The sequence below is a fragment of the Malus domestica genome, chromosome 07 (assembly GCF_042453785.1).
Source record: "Malus domestica chromosome 07, GDT2T_hap1".
NCBI lineage: Eukaryota > Viridiplantae > Streptophyta > Magnoliopsida > Rosales > Rosaceae > Malus > Malus domestica.
In genome coordinates this window covers 18,715,810-18,736,396 of record NC_091667.1, presented here as the reverse complement: position 1 = coordinate 18,736,396, position 20,587 = coordinate 18,715,810, and the positions used below count along the sequence as shown (strand labels likewise).

Genomic DNA, 20,587 nt, shown 5'->3' with positions numbered 1-20,587 from the left:
TAGGTGAAGATCCGAAAGAGAGAGAGAGAGAGAGAGAGAGAGAGATGCATGCAAATCCATGCATAGATGATAACGTTATGTATATTGAAGCACGTCACCTTTTGTACTTGAAATTTGCAGTTGAACAGAAGTAGTTGAGATGTGGTTGGCCTTAGCTTTTACCCTAGCTAGGGCAAACAACATAGGGTTATACCAAAAACGGCAATTAAAACCATCCTCTCATTTAATTCAACCCTAAGCAAACAACATCTCTCTCTCTCTCTCTCTCTCTCTAACCTTGTTCGTGTACGTCAGTCCAACTTCTTCTCACCTTCCACCACCTTGCTGGAGAGGACTTCATATATCCTTCCCTCCATCAAACATTCTCGCTTCCTTTCACATCATTATTCTGATTATTCAGTAATTATAATCAGATCACTCATATTAATTATAAATGGAGGATCATCATCAACAGCATAATTCACCTCCATTAACCTCCCAATTGCCGCCCTTATCGTTACCATTCTTGTTGCCCCCGCCATCCCAAAACCCTCCTCTTCCTCCTCCCTATCTCTTCACATCCTCGTCATCCTCCTCATTGATGACCAACCCTCCTGATCTTCTAGACACTGACTGGTTCAGCCTTCTCTCTGGTGGTACTCAAGCGGCTGGCTGGCTTAGTCATGATCAGATTAATAATAGTTTTAAGCCTATGGCTATGGTGGATAAAAATATTAGTGGCTCTGCTGGGAATATTATTAGTGAAGCTGCGGATCAGGAAGAAAAGGTGGGTATTAAAAGGAAAGCTGGGGGTAGGATGAGAAAAGCAGCGGCAAGCCGACCTAGGTTTGCGTTCCAGACTCGGAGTACGGATGATATTCTTGATGATGGCTACCGCTGGAGAAAATATGGACAGAAAGCGGTCAAGAACAGCTCATATCCCAGGTTTATTCATTATTTTTTCTTTTATAAATGATATAATTATGAACACATTGTTCATACCATGTATCAATATAGCTAGGGAACAAATTTATTATTCTAGAAATCAAAATTTTGAAAATAATGAATACTGGTTACTTCGCTGGCTAGTGAATAAAGGGAATCCGAGACATAAACGAAGTATAATATGCATATATTCATCGTTTTAGCTGCTTAATTTGTCAGAACTTGTGAAATCTCTAATGAACATAGGGAATCAAGTTATTTAGTCAAATTGTTTGCATGACTAGGGTTAATATAGCAAAACATTTAGCCTGACCCAAGAAGAAAATTGACTACATGAATATTTGTCATTTGAAGTCATCAGAAATTTATGATCCAAAACTTCAAAATCCGAATCCTATATGTACTTTTAATAAAAAAATATGAATCTAACGAAAAAGTATATTGTTAGTAGAAAATACAATTCTAACAAAACATTTTTCCCACAAAAAGAGCTCCCAAGTCATTTAAAATACCAATATTAAATTGATTAGGGAAATTAGACTAATTTATACTATAAAGAAGAAGCCATTAATTGGACCAATCATATAGGTACATTATGCTCTAGCTAGCAACCTTTGAGGTTGTCTAGCTAGCATTTTGAATCCAAAACTCCTGTAATTATTTGGTTATGTGTATTATATAGGATATATAGGACCCTCCATATATAACTGTGTGACAATATATATTCAGTGAATGATTCAAAAGTTTATATGTTGGTGTAGTTTATTTTTGTCCAGCTAGTTAAGCACAATGATACTATTAGGGCATTTACTCAATTAATTATGTATTGTAGGAGCTATTATCGCTGCACACATCACACATGCAATGTGAAAAAACAGGTCCAGAGGCTGTCTAAAGACACAAGCATCGTCGTGACAACGTATGAAGGAACTCACAATCATCCTTGCGAGAAACTCATGGAAACCCTAGCTCCTCTACTGAAGCAAATGCAGTTCCTCTCTAGGTTTTAATTAACAAGTTCACTATATATCATCTTTCATTGGCATTTGTACTTATATATTAACCCTTTGCACAAGTTGGCGAGAGATTTGTAGATCAAGTGGGTTAAGAAAGTCTACTTTGCATCCGAGAGTCCGAGTCATGTGTTCAAGTCCCCTTCCCTTAGTATCCTCTTGTATAAAAAACAATTGTACACGTCAACTGTTGACCATGTGATCAAGAAAAAGAAATTAAATGTGATCAAAGTACCCGCAGAATCCATATTAGTATATGTTATGCGTTAGGCTTTAGTCTTTTGTATATTTTGTGTTACTATATATATACATATGTTTAGATTCTTTTTATTTTTTATTTTTTTATTCTTGCTTTCTAAATGATATGCTTGTGAATAGTGTTACAATTGCTTCACTTATAACTGGGAGGTCTCGAGTTAAAGTCTCTTGATTGGTGAGTGTAAAACCTAATTATAGCTTGTCCATTGTCAAGTTGTACAAAAAAATGAGACACTAAAATCCTTACCCCGGTTAGAATAGAATATCGCTCAATAAAAGAATGATATGATTTTGGTTGACAGTGAGACGTAAAGCTTGAAAGAAAGAAAAACTATGGGGATTTTTTAACTTTAATCCTTCAAGAAGATTGAAATTTAAAATAAACCTGGTGTATATGCACCGAAATGTATTATATTATATTAATGTACGTAAATGTATGTACCAAAATGTTGCACCGAAATGTTAGTACCGAAATGTATTATATTGAATTAATGTACCTAAATATTTGTATCGAAATGCATGTACCAAAATGTGTATACCTAAATGTATGCACCAAAATGTATTATAATGAATTTAATGTACCAAAATATATTATAATGAATTTAATGTACCGAAATGTTGCACCGAAATGTTAGTACTGAAATGTATTTTATTGAATTAATGTACCTAAATATTTGTATCGAAATGCATGCACCAAAATAAAGAAGACAAAGTACATTGAATAATATTGTATAACAAAAATTAGTTTATCTAAATGTTTACAACAAAATATATTATGATAAATGAAATTAAAATTATAATTATAATGAAATAAAATTAATACATTAAAATTAGGAAGAAAAAGATCAAAATGTAATTAACGAATGAGGTTATTAATGTATCAAGGGACTAAGATTATATTTTGATCTTACTCATGGTTTTAGTCTAAAAGTCATATTTGTCAAGGATTAGAATGAAGTTTTTTAAAAACTATATCAAACTATCAAAAGGCCAAACGATCTCAACTATATCAGTAACCAAACGAAATTGACAAGATGGAGGAGTTTGCTAAAAAAAAACTGGATCGAAACCCAAACAAGCCAGTTCATCAATAAAAAAAATTCATTTTCCGATAGATAGTATGCCAAATTTCAAAAGATCAATTATGGTGCATAAAATCACGATAATTTGTAATCAAACTCCCCAGAAGTTGAATATCAACATTTGCATTTAGAATCAAGTCCATAGCAAGGGCAAAATTAGTTTCAACCAAAATATTCTTATATCTCTTATTTTGCACAAGTTGCAAAACATACCCCAAATTTCAGCAATTAGAATCTCATCTCAACAAAGGTTGGCACAAAAACCAGCAACCTCTTGCTATGAAGAATTTCTGAAGACCCCACCATCGTTAATAAAATTAGCCCTTTATAAGACCTATCAACATTACGTTTTACCTAAGCCCTTTGGAGGATGTTCTAAAGAATATAAGGCACGAGTTCGAGGAGGATCAAGGAAACCCATTAGCCTAAAACCAATCTTTCAAGTAGGCAGTAACAACATACTTAGGATCCGGAGGGACAAAATCCTATTAAAAAACTCTTCTTCCTCGAATGCCAAAGGAACCAAACCATATACATTACTATTTAAGTGGACTGGACCTCAAGCAACCGAGCCCAATGGTTTTTGTGGTTGCTGAGGCTTTCTCTAGTGAACATCAAAAGTGTAAATTTAAGTTACACATGTAAATAAGAGCCGTTGGATCTTTTAATCTAACGAGATCTAACGACTTGTGTTCAGATGTCACCACAAGAAAAATTGCCACTGCACACACACAAAAAAAAAAAAAAAAAAAAAAAATATATATATATATATATATGTGCCCTATGAGGCTTAAGGACACCAATATAGGTGTCCTATAACAATAGCAATACTGCAACAACTAAAATATTATTTGTGTTCTCTATGGATGTGTTCTTTGGTCATAGGGCACAATATAGCATTCTGGACTCAAAGACTTAGCACAAATAAGAGCTATTTTGTGCCTTTGTTCTGATGTCGTGTCAGATGGCTTTTCCAAGCCATGTTAGCACAATTTTGTTATTGTGCCCAAAAAGTTAAATATTAGAGAAAAACAAATCCAGATATTATAAACGAGCTTTTACAATTTAGTTCTACAAACAATCGATTTATACTAATAATGACAACAACAATTCCTAATACATGTTTTCTGACACACCTCGACCCATTATGTCCACCTGGACTCCGAATCGAGATGTGCTAGCCAACACCAGAAAGGTGATGAAGCCATATAGTGTAGTGATGTGGAAAATATGAATAAATTTAAACCTAAAAGTGACTAAATGCAAGAGTGCGCATGTGAGTGGGATTGAACCCATTTCACATGTGATGTCAGAGTATAAGTAAAGTACAGTAAAAGTAGGATAAGAATTATACCATCAAATGTAATCACCTCTACCAACATTTGCCAAGAGTCCTTGTCAACACAAAAGCGTTGCCACTAAAACCTGGAGGGGCGAAAAATAAGGGTGAGTGGGCCTAAAAAGCAAACCTTATAAAACATTTTCGAAAACGTAATAACCCATTGCCGTAAAGCAAGCATAGTTTCCAAACATAATATATTACATATAGTAAGAAAACACTTACCATAAACAATAATATCTTGAAAACATGTAATAATTCCCAATATTTCTGCATATAAACATATAACATCCGGTAATTATAATATATCGTGTAAACGAACATATCATATCGAGTGCTCATCGACATATGCTAACACACGAGTTTATGTAGAGATATTTTGACATGTACAAGACTGGGTGTAATAATGATTTACGCTTTAGTACTACAATCACGTAACAACTGGCGCTATGTGCATCACATACGAGTCATAATTGCCTATAGCAATCTAAGACAGGACTGGCACCTACAATGGATCCAAAGTGAGCGTATGGTGCGATGTAAAATTACACGTGAAGACTGGCTTGGCCCGGGCGAGTATTAACACCAGTGTAGCACATGATGAGTAGATAACGTAAATATAATCATGCAACGGAAAAATCAATAATTCTACTCAACATAATAGTATTCATGACCATAAATATAATTAAGGCATCCCCTAGGATTTATAATGATCTCATGATTCTCATCATTACGACATTTTTGTGTAAACATTAATTTAATTATGGCATCACGTAGGAAATTCATTAATATATATATATATATATATATATATATAAAAGAAAAGACCCACTCACAGATACTTGCGAGATCACATTTGTTCGACTTAGGAAAGTTGGAGTCTCCGATAATAATCAAACCTAAGCATGATATTGAGGCCCATAAGTAAAACTCAATTAAAACGTTTGAATTTGAAAAAATGAGCAGGGAATTCGGAATCAGGGCATCAAAATTCACTAAGAAGAGGCACGAGCAAATTCTGTAAAAGTCAACAAAAACTCAAAGGTCAACCAAAAAGTCAACCGAGCCGCCACGGTGGTCAACTACGTTAAAACTTCGGAACTTCACTAAACGGATGTAAAAAACAGACTCGGGGCATCAAAATTAGGCTAAGAGAGGTCTCGACAAAAATATGTAAAATTAACGCAAGGAATATTCTGGATTCGGTTTCATAAACGGGTCTTGGGATCAGGTTCAGGTTGGTTTACGAATCTGGGTTTAAGCTAATCGGGTTAGGTTAACCCGTTTTGGGCTCACGGGTTGCACCTGCCGGACCTAGTGAAGAACAAAGCTAGATTTGCCTTTTTGGCTGGAAAATTTCAACGGCTCCGATAGGGGTCCAAACCTCAACCATTTTCTACGATTCAAAAGCCAAAATGAAGCTAAAGACGTATGGAACAAGTATATACCTAAGTTGGAATAAGCCATGGTTGGAGTTGGCCGAAAATGACCTGAAAAAATCTCGAGTCCCGTCGAAAAATCTGGAGAAATTTCCCCAAGTTGATTCTGCATTCAAACATCACCAAAAACTCTCAAAATTACCTTAATTGTACTCCAAAACAAGATCTAAGAAGTTCTTGGAGGGGGGTTGAGGTTTACCTTTGTTGAGAATGGTGAGAAATTGCCGGAGAAAGTCTTGAACAGTGGCAATTCCATTATGCACAGAGAGAGAGAGGAAAGAGAAAGTGACCATGTCAGGGCTCGAGGTTCGTGACATAGTTGGTTATGTGGTGGTGCTCGCCGGTGTGGCAAGAGATGGTGGTTACCGGTGTTGCTGGGTTTCACAGAAGGAGAGATAATAGAGTATAAGAAAAAGTTTTACGGGAGAGTGAGGGTGAAGACATCAAAAATGTTTCGAGAGAGTTGGGGAAAAGTGATACATGGCAAGAGAGAGAAGTTAGTCACGTGTGGGCCCTATGGGCCAAAATAAATCCCACCCAGAAATTAATAAAATATCCAAAAATCAAATTTACTAAAACACCCCCGAGTTTTGTAATTCCGTAAACTTTAATCGCAACTCCGATTTCGATTTCGCTTACGCCCATGAGTTCATAGCAACGAGTACCACACAAATACAATAAAAATAGTAGCTTATATGCGTTGCGGAATGACGGTCAATGAAAGTCAACAATCTTGCCTATAGGGGCATTTTCATCAATTCACTCTTTTTAAAAATTAAACATTGTAAAATTTGGGACGGGTTCTAACATTTTTGCTATGAAAATAAAGTCAACTAAATCTAAGAATGTATTGGCTTCCAAATTGAAATCATGATTCTTTATTCTTTATCTCATGAGCTGTTGTAAATCCTTCCTCCTACAGATCAACCACAAACTTGCAAATATCGTATATTGTATCTTGACTTCTAACGGTGAAGGACTAATCCCTGATGCTAAAACCACAAATCACAGTATAAAGTTATAAGGAAACTGCATAAAGCCTTTAAAAATAAAACCCAACAAAATTAGCATATTTATATTACATCTAAAGCCTAAAAACAACTATCAAACTAATATTAAGCATAATTTTAAATTCAAGCTCCAAATATTTAGTGGGAAAAACGTAAATCACTTACCTCAAAGTCTGCCTCCAAATATTTAGCGAGAAACTAGGTAGCCACGTAGTCACGCCAGAAACTGGGTACATGTTCTAGAATCCGTTTTGAGGTTAAATATCAACCAAACGCAACATCCATACATCAAATTAAAGCTAGAGATACAAGGAATAATATTATACCAAATTTGAGGCGATAGTCGGCTGAAGATGACTAGAAAATGGCCTTGAAGGTCTCGTCCGTTTTTTGTGCCTTCGATGGAAATCACTACGCAAACCTAAAATCAAGCATGCAAGGCTCGAACCAGATCTAGGGAGGTTGAAAATGGCCTAATTGAGTTTGGCCTTGCCAAAACTACAAGGATTTGGCCAAAATCCTTGCCGGATTTTTCTGCAACTCGTTGGGAACTAGAGAAGTTAGTTTTTCATTCCAAATCACAATTGCAGAGAAAACCACATGGATGCCCAAAAATCAAATTAGAATGACAAGAGAAAACCATTTGTGGTGTTTTTTAGGCTCACCTTTATTGGAATCAACTAAATTTTTGTTGAAAAAAACCCTCTTTTTTGTCGGAGTTCGCTAGTTTGAGGGTTCCTATTCGAGTTTCGAGGATACAGAGGTGAGGAAAAGGGTTTGTTGTGAGGAGAGGGTAGTGGGTATGGTGATTGGCCATGTGGTTCATCGTGTTGAAAACGTGCCCTAATCCCAATCAATATGATGATACTTTATGGACATTGCACATGTTAAACTAAACTAGTTTAATATAAGGGTAAAGATTATTGTTTAAAGCCGTCTCATATAAATCTTATACGCTTAACCAATAAGTTCAAGAAATATGTGATTAGGAGAGTGTGATTTAAAGAAGTTAGATTCATGAGACCATTATCTTTTGTACACATATCATAAATGTTCCTGATCATAGGATTGCCAATTAGGCATTGACGATATGTTAAGATCAATACATGTTATGTATTCTCTCCGGGAGAGTGACTGATCTTGAGTCATTGGTGTGATTGATGTAAAGACAAGAATATAGGTGCTTAATAGAGAATGAGTCCACTAAACGTGATCAATGAGGAGTTCTTGTACTCATGTCACATGAGAACTCATGGTTGGGATAATGCATAGTAGGCTCAATTTTTTTTATTAGAAAACAAAGCACAACAAAAACAAATGGACCTAGGATGTGTTACTAACCAACAGAAAAAACCATAAAATTACACATATTCATATTTAATAGATTCATTAAAATAAATATAAACCGCTTAAGTTTCTAAGTACATCTTCGCCGCCAACTACCGCCTAACGATTTTTAGAACATTGACGGTAACAATAACCTTGGATTTGGGCTCACACTCCTTTCACTTGAGGTATCATAGTTGTCTTGTGCTTAGTTCATTGATCTTTAACTATGTCAAAGTCACTCTATCGGGGGGTGTCCACGGCATAATTACGATTAAGCTACTTAACCATAGAGGCAGGTGAATGCACAATAAGGAATCTCTAATCTTCAAACCATTGAGAGACAATACTCTGTGATATGATTACAAATCTCTAGCAGAGTATGAATGAGATTTAGGAAGTCATTCCAAATCATATTAAGGTAATCATATAGACAAGAGAATCACATTGGATAGTAGATATGAATAAACTATCACACAAAAAAAATGTGATAAAGAGTATTGTATTAGAGAAAGACTGTATTGCATTTGCAATCCCAATCTGAATAGGTTCTCCACCTCTTTTGTCTAGCTTGGATAGCCATGATATACTGTTAAGTGTCAATCATGGCTTATGGAATCCTTGAAGATGTATAATCACTAGGGGTGGGCAAACGGGTCTAGACCCATGGGGTGGGGTGGGTTCACAAAATTAACAGGGGCAGGGCAGATCCAAAAGTCGAAGGAAACGGGGGCCCGCCCCAGTCGAACCCTATCTCCCATTCCCACTCATTTTCTGGAATATTGTATTTGCTTTGGTAGTACACTTCCACTAGTACTACATTTGTTTACTGCAATACACTAGTACTACCTTCTTTTTCTTTCTTTATTTAGTTTTGTTATTTATTTATTTAATTTTTCTTTTGCTGCAAAGAATGTCATCCACCATCAAACCATCTTCTTCTCCATTCCATCCATTGTATGAGGAAACTGGGACCCGGATCCACTATCTTCTTCTCCACCATTTTCATCTCTCAATAACAAATCTTTCTTTCACTCAATTCTTCTACACCAAAAAAAAAAAACTCATAGTGTTTTCAAAACCCGATTTCTGATTCTCATTTTCTCAAAACCCAAAAATGATGAGCAATTTGAGCTCGAATCTCACTTGCCATTCCGCTTCATTCTCTATTTCTTGCTCAGGCATGCTTTCGTGGTCTCTAATTTATCTCTGATGTCGCCTTCTTTCTCTCCAACAATTTGATTTCAAACTCGGATCAGAACTCAGTCGAGTGGAAATTCAACTAGGATATTGAAAATTAAAAAAAATAAAGTAAAAAAAATAAACAAATTGTACCCGTTGGACCCGTAGGAACTGGCCTATTTTAAACGGGCCGGGTTAGGTTTGGTTTCAAATTTTGTAATAGTAAGATCCGGCTCGCCCGACCCCGTTTTATTTTCAACTAGGTCCAGTCCAGTCCCTCCAATTTTAGGCCCAGCCTGTGCCCACACCTAATAATCACTAAAGGGAAAATTGATAGTAAATTTCAATTCACAATCAATTAGAAAAAGTTCTAATATCCTACAGCCTCGCTAATTAGAACCTAAGGTATCATTTGGTATGCAGATAGGACGGGACAGGACGGAATGGAATAGGACGGGACGGGACGGGACAGGACGGGACGGAACGGAGAGGGAGCGAAGATGTCGTTGGATGAAAACAAGGAGGAAGAAGGAGACGAAGAGGTTATTTTTTTGTGTTCCACGAATGTGGAACGAGTTGTTCCAAGGGGGTGAGGCGGAACGAAAATTCACCTAAAATTCGTCCCGTGGAACAGCGCGTTCCACCCGTTTTAGACATACCAAACGTGGGACGAAATGCCTCGTCCCACTCCGTTCCGTCCCATCCCACGTACCAAACGGTACCTAATGGATCATGTAGATCGTGTAAGGTAAAGATTGAAGAAATAACGAAGTTGAGTAAAGACAATTAATGGTTTAATTGTTTATGGCTAGGATTAATCAATATGTTGATTAATCAAATTAACAAATTCGTTTTAGACATCTGGTTAGTTTTAGGCCTTAAGGTCCAATGGGCTTTGAGTAGTCAAGCCCAATGACTTAAGTTGTAAGACAACTTGAATCACAAAAGGGTAAAAGACCCACTAACACCCCAAAACTGGTCATAGAGAGTGAGGGTTATGGTTTCACTATTTGGGAGCCCTATTTAAGGAACTTTATAGCTTCATCCTCACTAAGGGATTTTGTGTGAGAAAAGAGAGATGGTTAAAGTTTCACTATGTGAAGCCCTATTTAAGGAACTTTATAGCTCCATCATCACTCCGATGTTCTTATGAACAATATCTCAATGTAAAATAAGGAAGGGAGGGGGTTGGGCCAATGGATCTCTCATATCTAAGTCAGTTTCTCTGATGAGAGAGAGTTTAGGGCTTAAGTGCGTAGCAAAAACTTACCAGAAATTGGTGGAGATGGAGTATTTATAGAGCTAGGGACAACTATATGTGTAGGATTTTGCCCTGACATGTAGCAGCATCCGATTGGCCAAGGTGAGTCATTCATAGGATGGTTGAGGAAGGAATAATCCCAATAAATAATATTTTGAGATTATCTTGGAAGTATCCTTAATTGGAAATTTTTGGGATTCCTTACTTGTTTGAGTTGATCCTTAATTAGGAAAGTATTAAAGATAAGATTGAGTAATTGATCATATCTTTAATGCCTTTGACTTTTCCCTATTGTCATGGGTAGGGGAGCTTGGTGATATTGTAGTTAGCTAGGGATGTTAGACTGCAGGTGGGAGTCTTGTGGGTCTTGCCAATTTAGTAAGAGCATTCTTGTGTTCTTAAGAAAAAAGTACATGTGTCACCTATATGATCTTTCGGATTATTTTTGAGAACTTTAACGAAAAACTTCCGGTATTATTCACTTTAAAGAAAAATCAAATTTTTACACTAAAAAGTTAATTCTGGTACTATTTGTCACATCCCGACCCGGGGTCCACCACATCCCGTGCCCGCTCCACCACCGTAGGACGATATTTTCCGCTTTGGGCTTACCATTCCCTCACGGTTTTGTTTTTTGGAACTCACGAGCAACTTCCCAGTAGGTCACCTATCCTGGGAGTGCTCTGGCCTCCTTCTCTCTTAACTTCAGAGTTCCTACGGAACCCGAAGCCAGTGAGCTCCCAAAATGCCTAGTACTAGGTAGGGATGAGAATATACATTTAAGGATCACTCCCCTGGGCAATGTGGGATGTCACACTATTCACTTTATCTTTTATTTTTTTATTTTCGTTAAAACTCAAAGGTTTCAAGTCTTTTTTATTAGTTTTCCTATTATTCTTTGCTCCGCATGGAATATTTACCATACATATCAAATTCATTCTCTTCGATTCTTTTTTAGGGATTTCTAATATTCTGCTTAATTATATTATACTAAAATAGAAGAATATGTCAAGCATGTTTCAGTTGGATTGTATTCCGATGTTTTTAAGAGAAGTTAATACATTTTTCTCAATAAAATTGTAAGAAACAAAGAAAAAAATCTCTGGTGTAGCATACATGCTGCATTTTGACCTAATACACAGCCATGATTTAGTCTTAACCCTTAATCAAATGGACAAATATTACTATAAATACCAAAATTCAAGCATCCATGTTATCTAATCACCTATATCCAAATAAGGAATAATATAATCCCAACACGTATGTGATTATAATCAAGGTAATTGTTGGAAAACCACAAATTAATTAAGCAATGCACCTCCTATATATAACCCAAATGAAATTCTGAATCTCAATTAGCAAGGCTGCAAGGCTTGTCTAAATCAATATATATTATTTTGTTCATCTTTGTTTTCTTTGGCTAATCTACTGGTTTGTTCTTAATTTCTTGATCTCCATCTTGGAAAATGTCGGGGTTGGTGGACAAGGCCAAACACTATGTGGCAGAAAAGGTAGCAAATGTGCCGAAGCCTGATGCAAGCCTCACAGATGTTGATTTCAAGAAAGTGAGTTTTGACTCTGCGGATTACATTGCAAAGGTCTCTGTGAACAATCCCTACCCACATCCTCTCCCCATCTGCGAGATCAAATACACTCTCAAAAGCGTTGGCAAGTTAGTTTGAGCTCTCATTTTTACATTTTTTTTTTCAGTATTAGTGATCTTTTGAGTAATCAATGAGATCAAAACTGAAACCCCTTTTTAAAAATTGTAAATTTGCGAGTTCTACATATCTAACCAATTAGAGGGTTTCCGATCAAAATAGAGTCTTAATTTTGAATTCAATGAATGAGATCAAACCCGATAGCCTTTTGAAATGAGCTTGGATTTAACAATTTGACAATCTTTCGAGTCAAATTGATGAATCTTCAATTTAATCTGCAGAAATTTAAGGGTATATTGGTTTACGGAAAATTGTAAATGGTAATCATATGATTTAGGAAAAGAGATTTCCGCACATTTCGTTTTATGCACTCTTTTGTTTATTTTAAGATTTTGAATTGAATAAATCAAACAAGAATTAATAGACTTGTGCAGCAGAAGAAAAAAATGGAGAAAATTTTGAAATTGTCCATCCAAACTTTTGCTCTCGATGTATATTGATCCTTTTCTGATTTGTATTTATATACGTGAATTAGGGTTATTGCATCTGGGAACATGCCAGACCCTGGCTCGATAAAGGCAAGTGGCACTACTGTATTGGAGGTGCCGGTGAAGGTGCCACATAGTATTATTGTGACATTGGTAAAGGACGTTGCTAAGGATTGGGACATTGACTATGAGTTGGATTTGGGTCTCATCATTGACCTTCCTCTAGTTGGGAACATTACCATACCACTCAATAGGAAGGGCGAAATCAAGCTTCCCACCTTATCTGAGGCCATTTGGGGTTCAAATGATGAAGCTGCAAAAGAGGCTTCCAAGGAGACTAAAAAGGAGATTGCAAACTAGACATGGCTAGATCCGAAGACGATAAAAAGGTGAAAGTCGAATTCTCGTAATAAATGTAAGAGTACGTAGTTTATCTTTAGAAAAAGAAAGGTGAAGGTCGAATTCTTGGCATGTGGATGAGCATTATGTCAATTGCTTTCTTCCCGGGATTGAATTGGCATTGGGAAGACATTTTAGTACTTAGTAGCAATATATTAAAGTGGGGTTGGTTTGGGAATAGGCTTCCTACTAATTGATTAATTTCATGCGGCACCCCTTAATCTTTTCCTTGTAATTTCGCGTCAGATCTACTTTTTGTTTTATATTCATGCAATTATTTTTACTTAATTGACGATTCTAAGTTTATTTCTTATAGCGGAGTAATTTTTACACTCTTTTATCTCTAGATGACTCTTTTATTAACTTTGTTCATTAATTTTTTTCGTCCAATTACTAGAAAGAAGGGGATGCAGTAATCACTCCCTAAATTGATAACTGCGCAGCAATTTTAAAATCTTCTTCAACTTGGTACTTTTCTCTTTGTAATGTTCTAAGACCATCTCCAAAGAAAATGTCAAATCATAAGAATTAAATTACAATTGATGGCTGATGTGGCAATCTAAAATCTTATGTCAAACTTTGTACCTCTCCAACTGAACTGTCATATGTTATTTTGTAATTTAAATAGAGCTTTAAATGGTTGTAATTATTAAAAAAATAGTGAAACAAAATTTTTATTAGTTGAAATATTAGTGGAATAAGGGATCCACTTTTAAAATAAATTAAAAATAAATTTGACATTGATGTCAAATTTGATTCCAAATCACAAAGTGACACACCCTGACCTAGGATGTCCACTAGGACTCCGAATCGAGCTGTGTTGGCCGACACTTGGAAGGTCACGAAGCCATAAAGTGTATTGATGTGGATGATGTGAATAAATTTAAACCTAAAAGTGCCTAAGTACAAGAGTGCGCGGTGAGCGGGTATGAACTCATTTCACACGTGATGACAGAGCATAAGTACAATACAGTAAAATAGGGTGAGAATTATACCATCAATGGTAATCATCTACCCCAAGATTTGCCAATAATCCTCATTAGTACGAAAACTTTGCTACTAGAACCTGGAGGGGCGAAAAATAAGGGTGAGTGGGCCTAAAAATAAAATTTTAATAAAAACATTTTGAAAACGTTATAACCCCTCACCGTAAAGCCTGTATAGTTTCCAGAAAACACAACTACGTAGGTATGAAAACCAATGCATAAAAGTAGTGAAAATTGAAGTATGACATGTCATAATATCTCAACAATAATCAATGTAAGCCAGGTGTGAAAGCAATATAAAATAGTATGCTAGTCGAAGTCACCTAATGTAACTTATACGATTGGACCTATAGCTCATCAACATATGTCTGCACACGAGTCAGAGTCACCTAATGTGACATGTACGACAGGCTGGGTGTAAATAAGTACGCTTAAGTGCTACAATCACGTGAAAAATGTGCGATAGATCGTGGGTTGCCTACGAGTCGGAACCACCTATTGTGGTATGTACGATAGGCTAGCACCAAAACTTGGATCCAAGGTGAGCGTGTGGTGCGAGAGGTGAACAATCACGTGAAAGCTGTGCCCTGGCCTCAGACGGGAGCACTAACACCTGGGTGCAGTGTAATAAGTTCTAAATGCATAAATACATAGCAATATGCAATGCAACAAGACGAATCACATGCTAACTCACCTGAAGCTTACCTGAGCCTCCACAACATCAAATAGTATAATTCACAATTCATACTAATGCAACAATACAGTAATAAACAGTATAAACATGGCATACAAGGTTTAAATTCATTTAAAAATGTTTTCTGGAAATCGTAAAGCTTATATATAGAAAAAAAAATGCCCCCTCACATGAGGTCTGCGCTATAACTCCCTAGCAAGAATATCGAGGCATCACGAATGATCGTTGCCTAGAACAAATATTAAGTCATGTCTCAGAATTCTTATCGATAGGACACGTAACTTACATAAAACACATTCCCAAGGATATTCTAAAATGATTTGAGACCCATTGACCAAAAGTCAGCCGTCGGTCAAAGATCGACGATAGGGTCCACAACCCTACATAACTTGATCCGGAAGATCCGCATCGCATATTTCCAATCCGTAACTTCCAAAGATCCAAATTATACTTCTAAAATATCACACTAAAGTTTAATTACGATCCAATGATTGGATCTCTGCCAATTGCAAGTGCAAGTGGCGGTTAACGTTTTATTTTATGAACTTACAAATCCAATTCAGGAAGATCCATACATCGGATTCCCAATCCATAAGTTCCTATGATCCTCATATATTACGTACTATAACGTATTAAATTTTGGTGACAATCCAACAGTCGGATCGTCAATTGCTATAATAATCAAGTGGCGGATCCTATCAAAACTATGTTCAAATGATGAGATTTCATCAATCTAACTTCACCTATGGAATTGGGATATCAAACTTAGCTTAAAAAGGTCAAGAGATGCCTCGGCTCGCGTGCCACCGTACACGGCGGTCAGAATCCTCAACTTGCCAAAAAACTCAACTATTTCTAAAAATTCTCAAACTTCACAGAAATGAAGATCTCAGTGAGTAGAGCAAGTTTTATACCTATGACCAAGTCCAATTTGGCCGGGAAAAGCCTCAAATCACCATGATCTCGCCGGGACCCTAGAATTTTGGTGTTTCTTGATTCGTCCTCAAATCGACTCTGACGCTCCAACCAATGATTGGGAATTGTTTATGAGCTCAAGGGAAGCTATTTGATGGTGAGGATCGATGGGATTGCACTCAGAAATGGCGGATCGCTACCTAGGAACGCACGGGATTGCCGTCAAAGTCGGCAGCTTCAAACTCCATGAAATAGGGCCCATGTCTTTCAATTTTGGGGTGAAACATGAAGGAGGAAGGTCGTGGAGTTGGTTCAAGGTGGTTAGATGGCATGATTTGCTGGAAAAACCACCGGAGAAGACAAGAAAACTGGGTCAAGTCGGTGGGGAGGAACCGAGTTAAGGGTGATCCAGTGCTCCTCCACTCTCTCCTTTCCCCTCCTTTCTTCTCTCCCCCATTGGTCACTCTCTTCATTCTCTTCATTCTGATTGGGTGTCTCGTCCCTCCTTTCTCTCCTTTATATTTCATCTCCACCACCCATCTTTTCTTCCCTTTAATTTGGGCCACACACGTGGCTTTCCAGATTTTGCTTAAAAAATCTGGAACATTTCAGAAAATATTTAAATGACTATTTTGTCGCTATTTTTTACTCGCCCATAACTTCTTCGTTATAGCTCCAAATCACGTTCCGTTTGCACTCACGCACTCATATTGACGAGACTACCCGAATACGCTAAGAAAACAGATTTTACGTGGCATGACAAGACGGTCAACAAAAGTCAACATCTTTGCCTCGAAGGCATTTCCGTAAATTCACATTTTAAAATTATAAAGAATGTAATTTTAGGGACAGGTCGTTACACAAAGCCTTCAAATTCAATCAGCAAATAACACTTCGGTTGGAGAGACTTTGATGTCAAATATATTCAGTGGTGTTCCAAATAGGATTTTGACATCTCCTTTGAAGATACTCCAAGCGATATGACTAATTCATAGTGCATATGTTGGTTAATTCTTTTTATTTGCTTATTGTTTTGGTTGCAGTCAATCCCTATAAACCGACCACAGAAAAAAAGAGATACAAAAATAAGATGAAGTTTTGGTTGTTGTATATATGAGACTTTTCTTTCATTTTACATTATCCGTAATGTCCTTTTAATTAGAAACACAAAAATAATGGGTAGAACTTTAAGTTCGAAGTCTTGTCATAAGAAAAGATAGCATGAATTTAATTGTTTGAATCATTAACAGAATTGTCAATTGAATCAATTCAAAATTCTTAGCATAAGCATGCGTATTGAAAAATATATTAACATCTTATTCTATTACTGAGTTTAGCAAATTTATTTACTTTTTCAACTAAATAAAACGCTAATACAGACCTATAGTTCGATGATCATTCCATTTCTTCAGGTTCGCAATTAAGTATTTCTTTGAAAACCAACTTTTATAGCAGTCATGATAGCTTAGTCTCAAGGGAAATTTGAAAAAATAACCAAATTTTAGACCTTATCTCTACTAATTAATAAAAATGAAAACTAATGAAAAGGGCTTGAAAACTTTGAGTTTTAACGATAAGAACAAAACAAAGGGTAAAGTGAATAGTATCAGGATTGACTTTTTAGTGTAAAAATATGATTTTTTGTGAAAGTGAATAGTACCGGAAGCTTATCGTTAAAGTTCCCTTAATAAAACCCTATTTGTCAACCAAAAGAGGGTGAAAAGACAAATTAGTCTTCTATCACACCAAAAAAAATGATGAGCAATAATGTAATTTCACAGGTCTAAATTTTATTATTTTTTATTGAAGCCTCACCTATAGGTGATATTAAAATACCACCAATATTATAAAAAAATAAAAAAAATAAAAAAATAAAAAAAATAAAAAAACAAAAACCTCCCACTCCCCCCACGTTCTCTCCCTCTCCCTCTCTCCTTCTCATTTTCTAAAAAAATGTGTTCATAGACACAAAGTGTGTAGGCAAATGCTAGTATAGAATTAAAGCCACCATTTTAATTTTATAATAATTATACCCAAAAGTTGATGTAAAAGTACTAATATATTTGATGAGTCGATTTTATACTATGTATTTTACCCTATTCTTACTTATAACTTATTGTTTATTTTGGTGAATTTTGATACTTTAATTTATATTCGTAAGACATTCGATTTTCTCTTAAGCAAAAATGATCAAACAAACGAATTTTGGAGTGATTCCAATTGGAGAATGTTCTTGAGTCTTTCAAGATGATTGTATCAAAGTTTCATATTTTTCTACCAAGCCGTTTGACTAATGAAATGAAGGCCCAGCGCACGACTTTCCCAGATTGACTTTTTTGATGTTTTGGTATTTTTGAGGTCAAGATGGTATATTTTGAGGAAGATTCCTTCAGAGGATTTGTTGGGGACGACTTAATTCAAAAGAGACATTTTGGGACCAAATCGGGCTTGATTTGGTCGGTCAAAAGTTTAATTTTATGAGAAATCCGAATTTCAATTCAAATAAGAAACCTTTTATTTGGTAGTTTATTATTTTATTGTGTTTCCTAGTTTTATGCTAAGACCTTTTTCTAGGTAGGGTTTTATTTTGTAGTAGTATAAATATGACTATTTAGCCATTAGGGTTTTAGAATGAGGGAGGAACGCACTAATTTAGAGAGCCTTTTTCTAGGTAGGGTTTTATTTTGTAGTAGTATAAATAAGACTATTTATCTATCCATGTTTTTAATAATATTTTTATAATTGTTCATAACTAGTTTCTTTTGCTAGGATGAGACCATGAGCCTTAGGAAGTGACACACCCCGATCCGAAATGTCCACTAGGACTCCGAATCGAGTTGTGTTGGCCGACACCCCCATTCGGCCAATCTCTCTCCCTTTTCTTTCTGATTGGGCAGCAGCCCCCTCATTTTCTCTCCTTTCTCCCTTCTTTCCTTCGTTCCTTCTTCTCATTTCCCTCATTTCTCACAAAAATAATCTTAAAATAATAATATAATAATTTTGAGAAATATATAAAATAATAAATAGTAAACTTTACAAAAGTACTTTTCGGATTTGTACTTCCGTAAAATTTTAATCGTAATTCCAAATTCGCTTCTGCTTGTGCCTACACGTCTGTATCATCGAGTACTTCAAGAATATGATAAAATAATAGCCCAAACACTTCACGAAATGACAGTCAACTAAAGTCAACGATCTTGCCTCTAAGGGCATTTTAGTCAATTTACTCATTTAAAATTTATAAAAACATAAAATTAGGGACAGGTTATCATAGCAAGAATATGTAGTTTCTTTTCAATTTACTTATGATATTATGCATGCATGTTTTGAATTATTAATCACCGGTTTAAACTATCTAATTGTCTTAGTGATTTGCGACCATTAAGATATTTAGAAAAGTAATTTGATACAATTTTGGTCGAAAGGTTCCCTGAAATTAGCGCTGGCTTCCCGTGGTTAATAATTGTAATTTCACTTGAGATGAACACCACGTCTTAAGGGTTGCATGTTAGATATACGTTCTATGTTGGAGGTTCCAAGTAGGACATATATTAGGAAAACCTAACCTTCAAAATATGCATGGGTAATTTATAAGTAATTGGAAAAACTAAGTAGGATTGTTAAGGCGAGGACAGAACCTAGTGTTTCTTTAAATTGACTTTCTTTAAATTGTTTTCTGGTTGATTTATTTATTTATTTTTATTTTAAATTCGTTTTTAATATTTTAAGTCACAAAATCAACATTTTCCAAAACCTTGTTTTAAATATTTAATTAAGAATTAGTTTAAATATAAATTATTCATTCAATCTCTGTAGAAAATGACCTTACTTGAGCCATTTATACTACAACTATCTTGTTCTCTACAATTTTTATAAGTGTTTTTTTATCCCTATTTGTGCATGTGGTAAAAATCCTATCAATATCCTTAATATTAGTGTTTCTCACAATAATCAAAACACAACCTATAAGATTGCATATTTGAATATAGATGGAGAGAGTTTTCAAAGTTCCCACATTATTTTTGGCAAATTGGTGCCAATTTGAGAAACTAATTTCAGTAGCTTTTTTGTTTTCATTATTATGTGTAACCTTTAAACTACCTTCGGATGTCTGTAACCACCTTTAGATGTTTGTAACCTTTACACCAGAATGAAAGAATAAATTAAAAACAAAAAACAAAAAAACAAAAAACAAAAAAAAACAAAAAAAAAATAAAAAAATCAAAGAGGCTATTGTGGCACTGCTACTTATGCAAAGTGAAAATACGGGTCCCTGCTACTTATGCAAAATCTCTAATGCTTGCACAGACATAGGTCAAAAAGGGTTGTTGCATCCCATAACTGATGTGATAGAAACTAACACACCAATTAAACCCTGTAAATTATGCAATCATAGTACGAGTAAGTAGGGATCATTCTATTTTGGGGATTAAAAGGGATGCTAATCAACACAAAAGTAAATGGCAGTAAGTAAATTAACTTGTGAATGAAATATGGATGAAATGATAGCTAAATGATTCTTCTCCACACATGAATCATATGCATACAAATTGATTTCCAATTATTCTTCCTATAAACCATGAATGACAATGCCCCAAATTAACTATGAA

General features: G+C 35.5%; 1 protein-coding gene across 1 annotated transcript; it reads left to right on the top strand.

The window, feature by feature from the left end:
* Nucleotides 1–12,053: 12,053 nt before the first annotated feature.
* LOC103439163 (desiccation protectant protein Lea14 homolog) lies at nucleotides 12,054–13,693 on the top strand. The gene is made up of 2 exons (XM_008377714.4): nucleotides 12,054–12,506; nucleotides 13,031–13,693. Exons 1-2 carry the CDS (start codon nucleotides 12,301–12,303, stop codon nucleotides 13,341–13,343), a joined length of 519 nt encoding a protein of 172 aa, XP_008375936.1. The 5' UTR covers nucleotides 12,054–12,300; the 3' UTR covers nucleotides 13,344–13,693.
* Nucleotides 13,694–20,587: the final 6,894 nt, after the last annotated feature.

Excerpts from the sequence above, each read along its gene's own strand:
- LOC103439163 (XM_008377714.4), top strand. The coding sequence starts at position 12,301 with ATGTCGGGGTTGGTGGACAAGGCCAAACACTATGTGGCAGAAAAGGTA. Across the intron at positions 12,507-13,030 it reads ACTCTCAAAAGCGTTGGCAA|GGTTATTGCATCTGGGAACA; the intron begins GTTAGTTTGAGC and ends TACGTGAATTAG.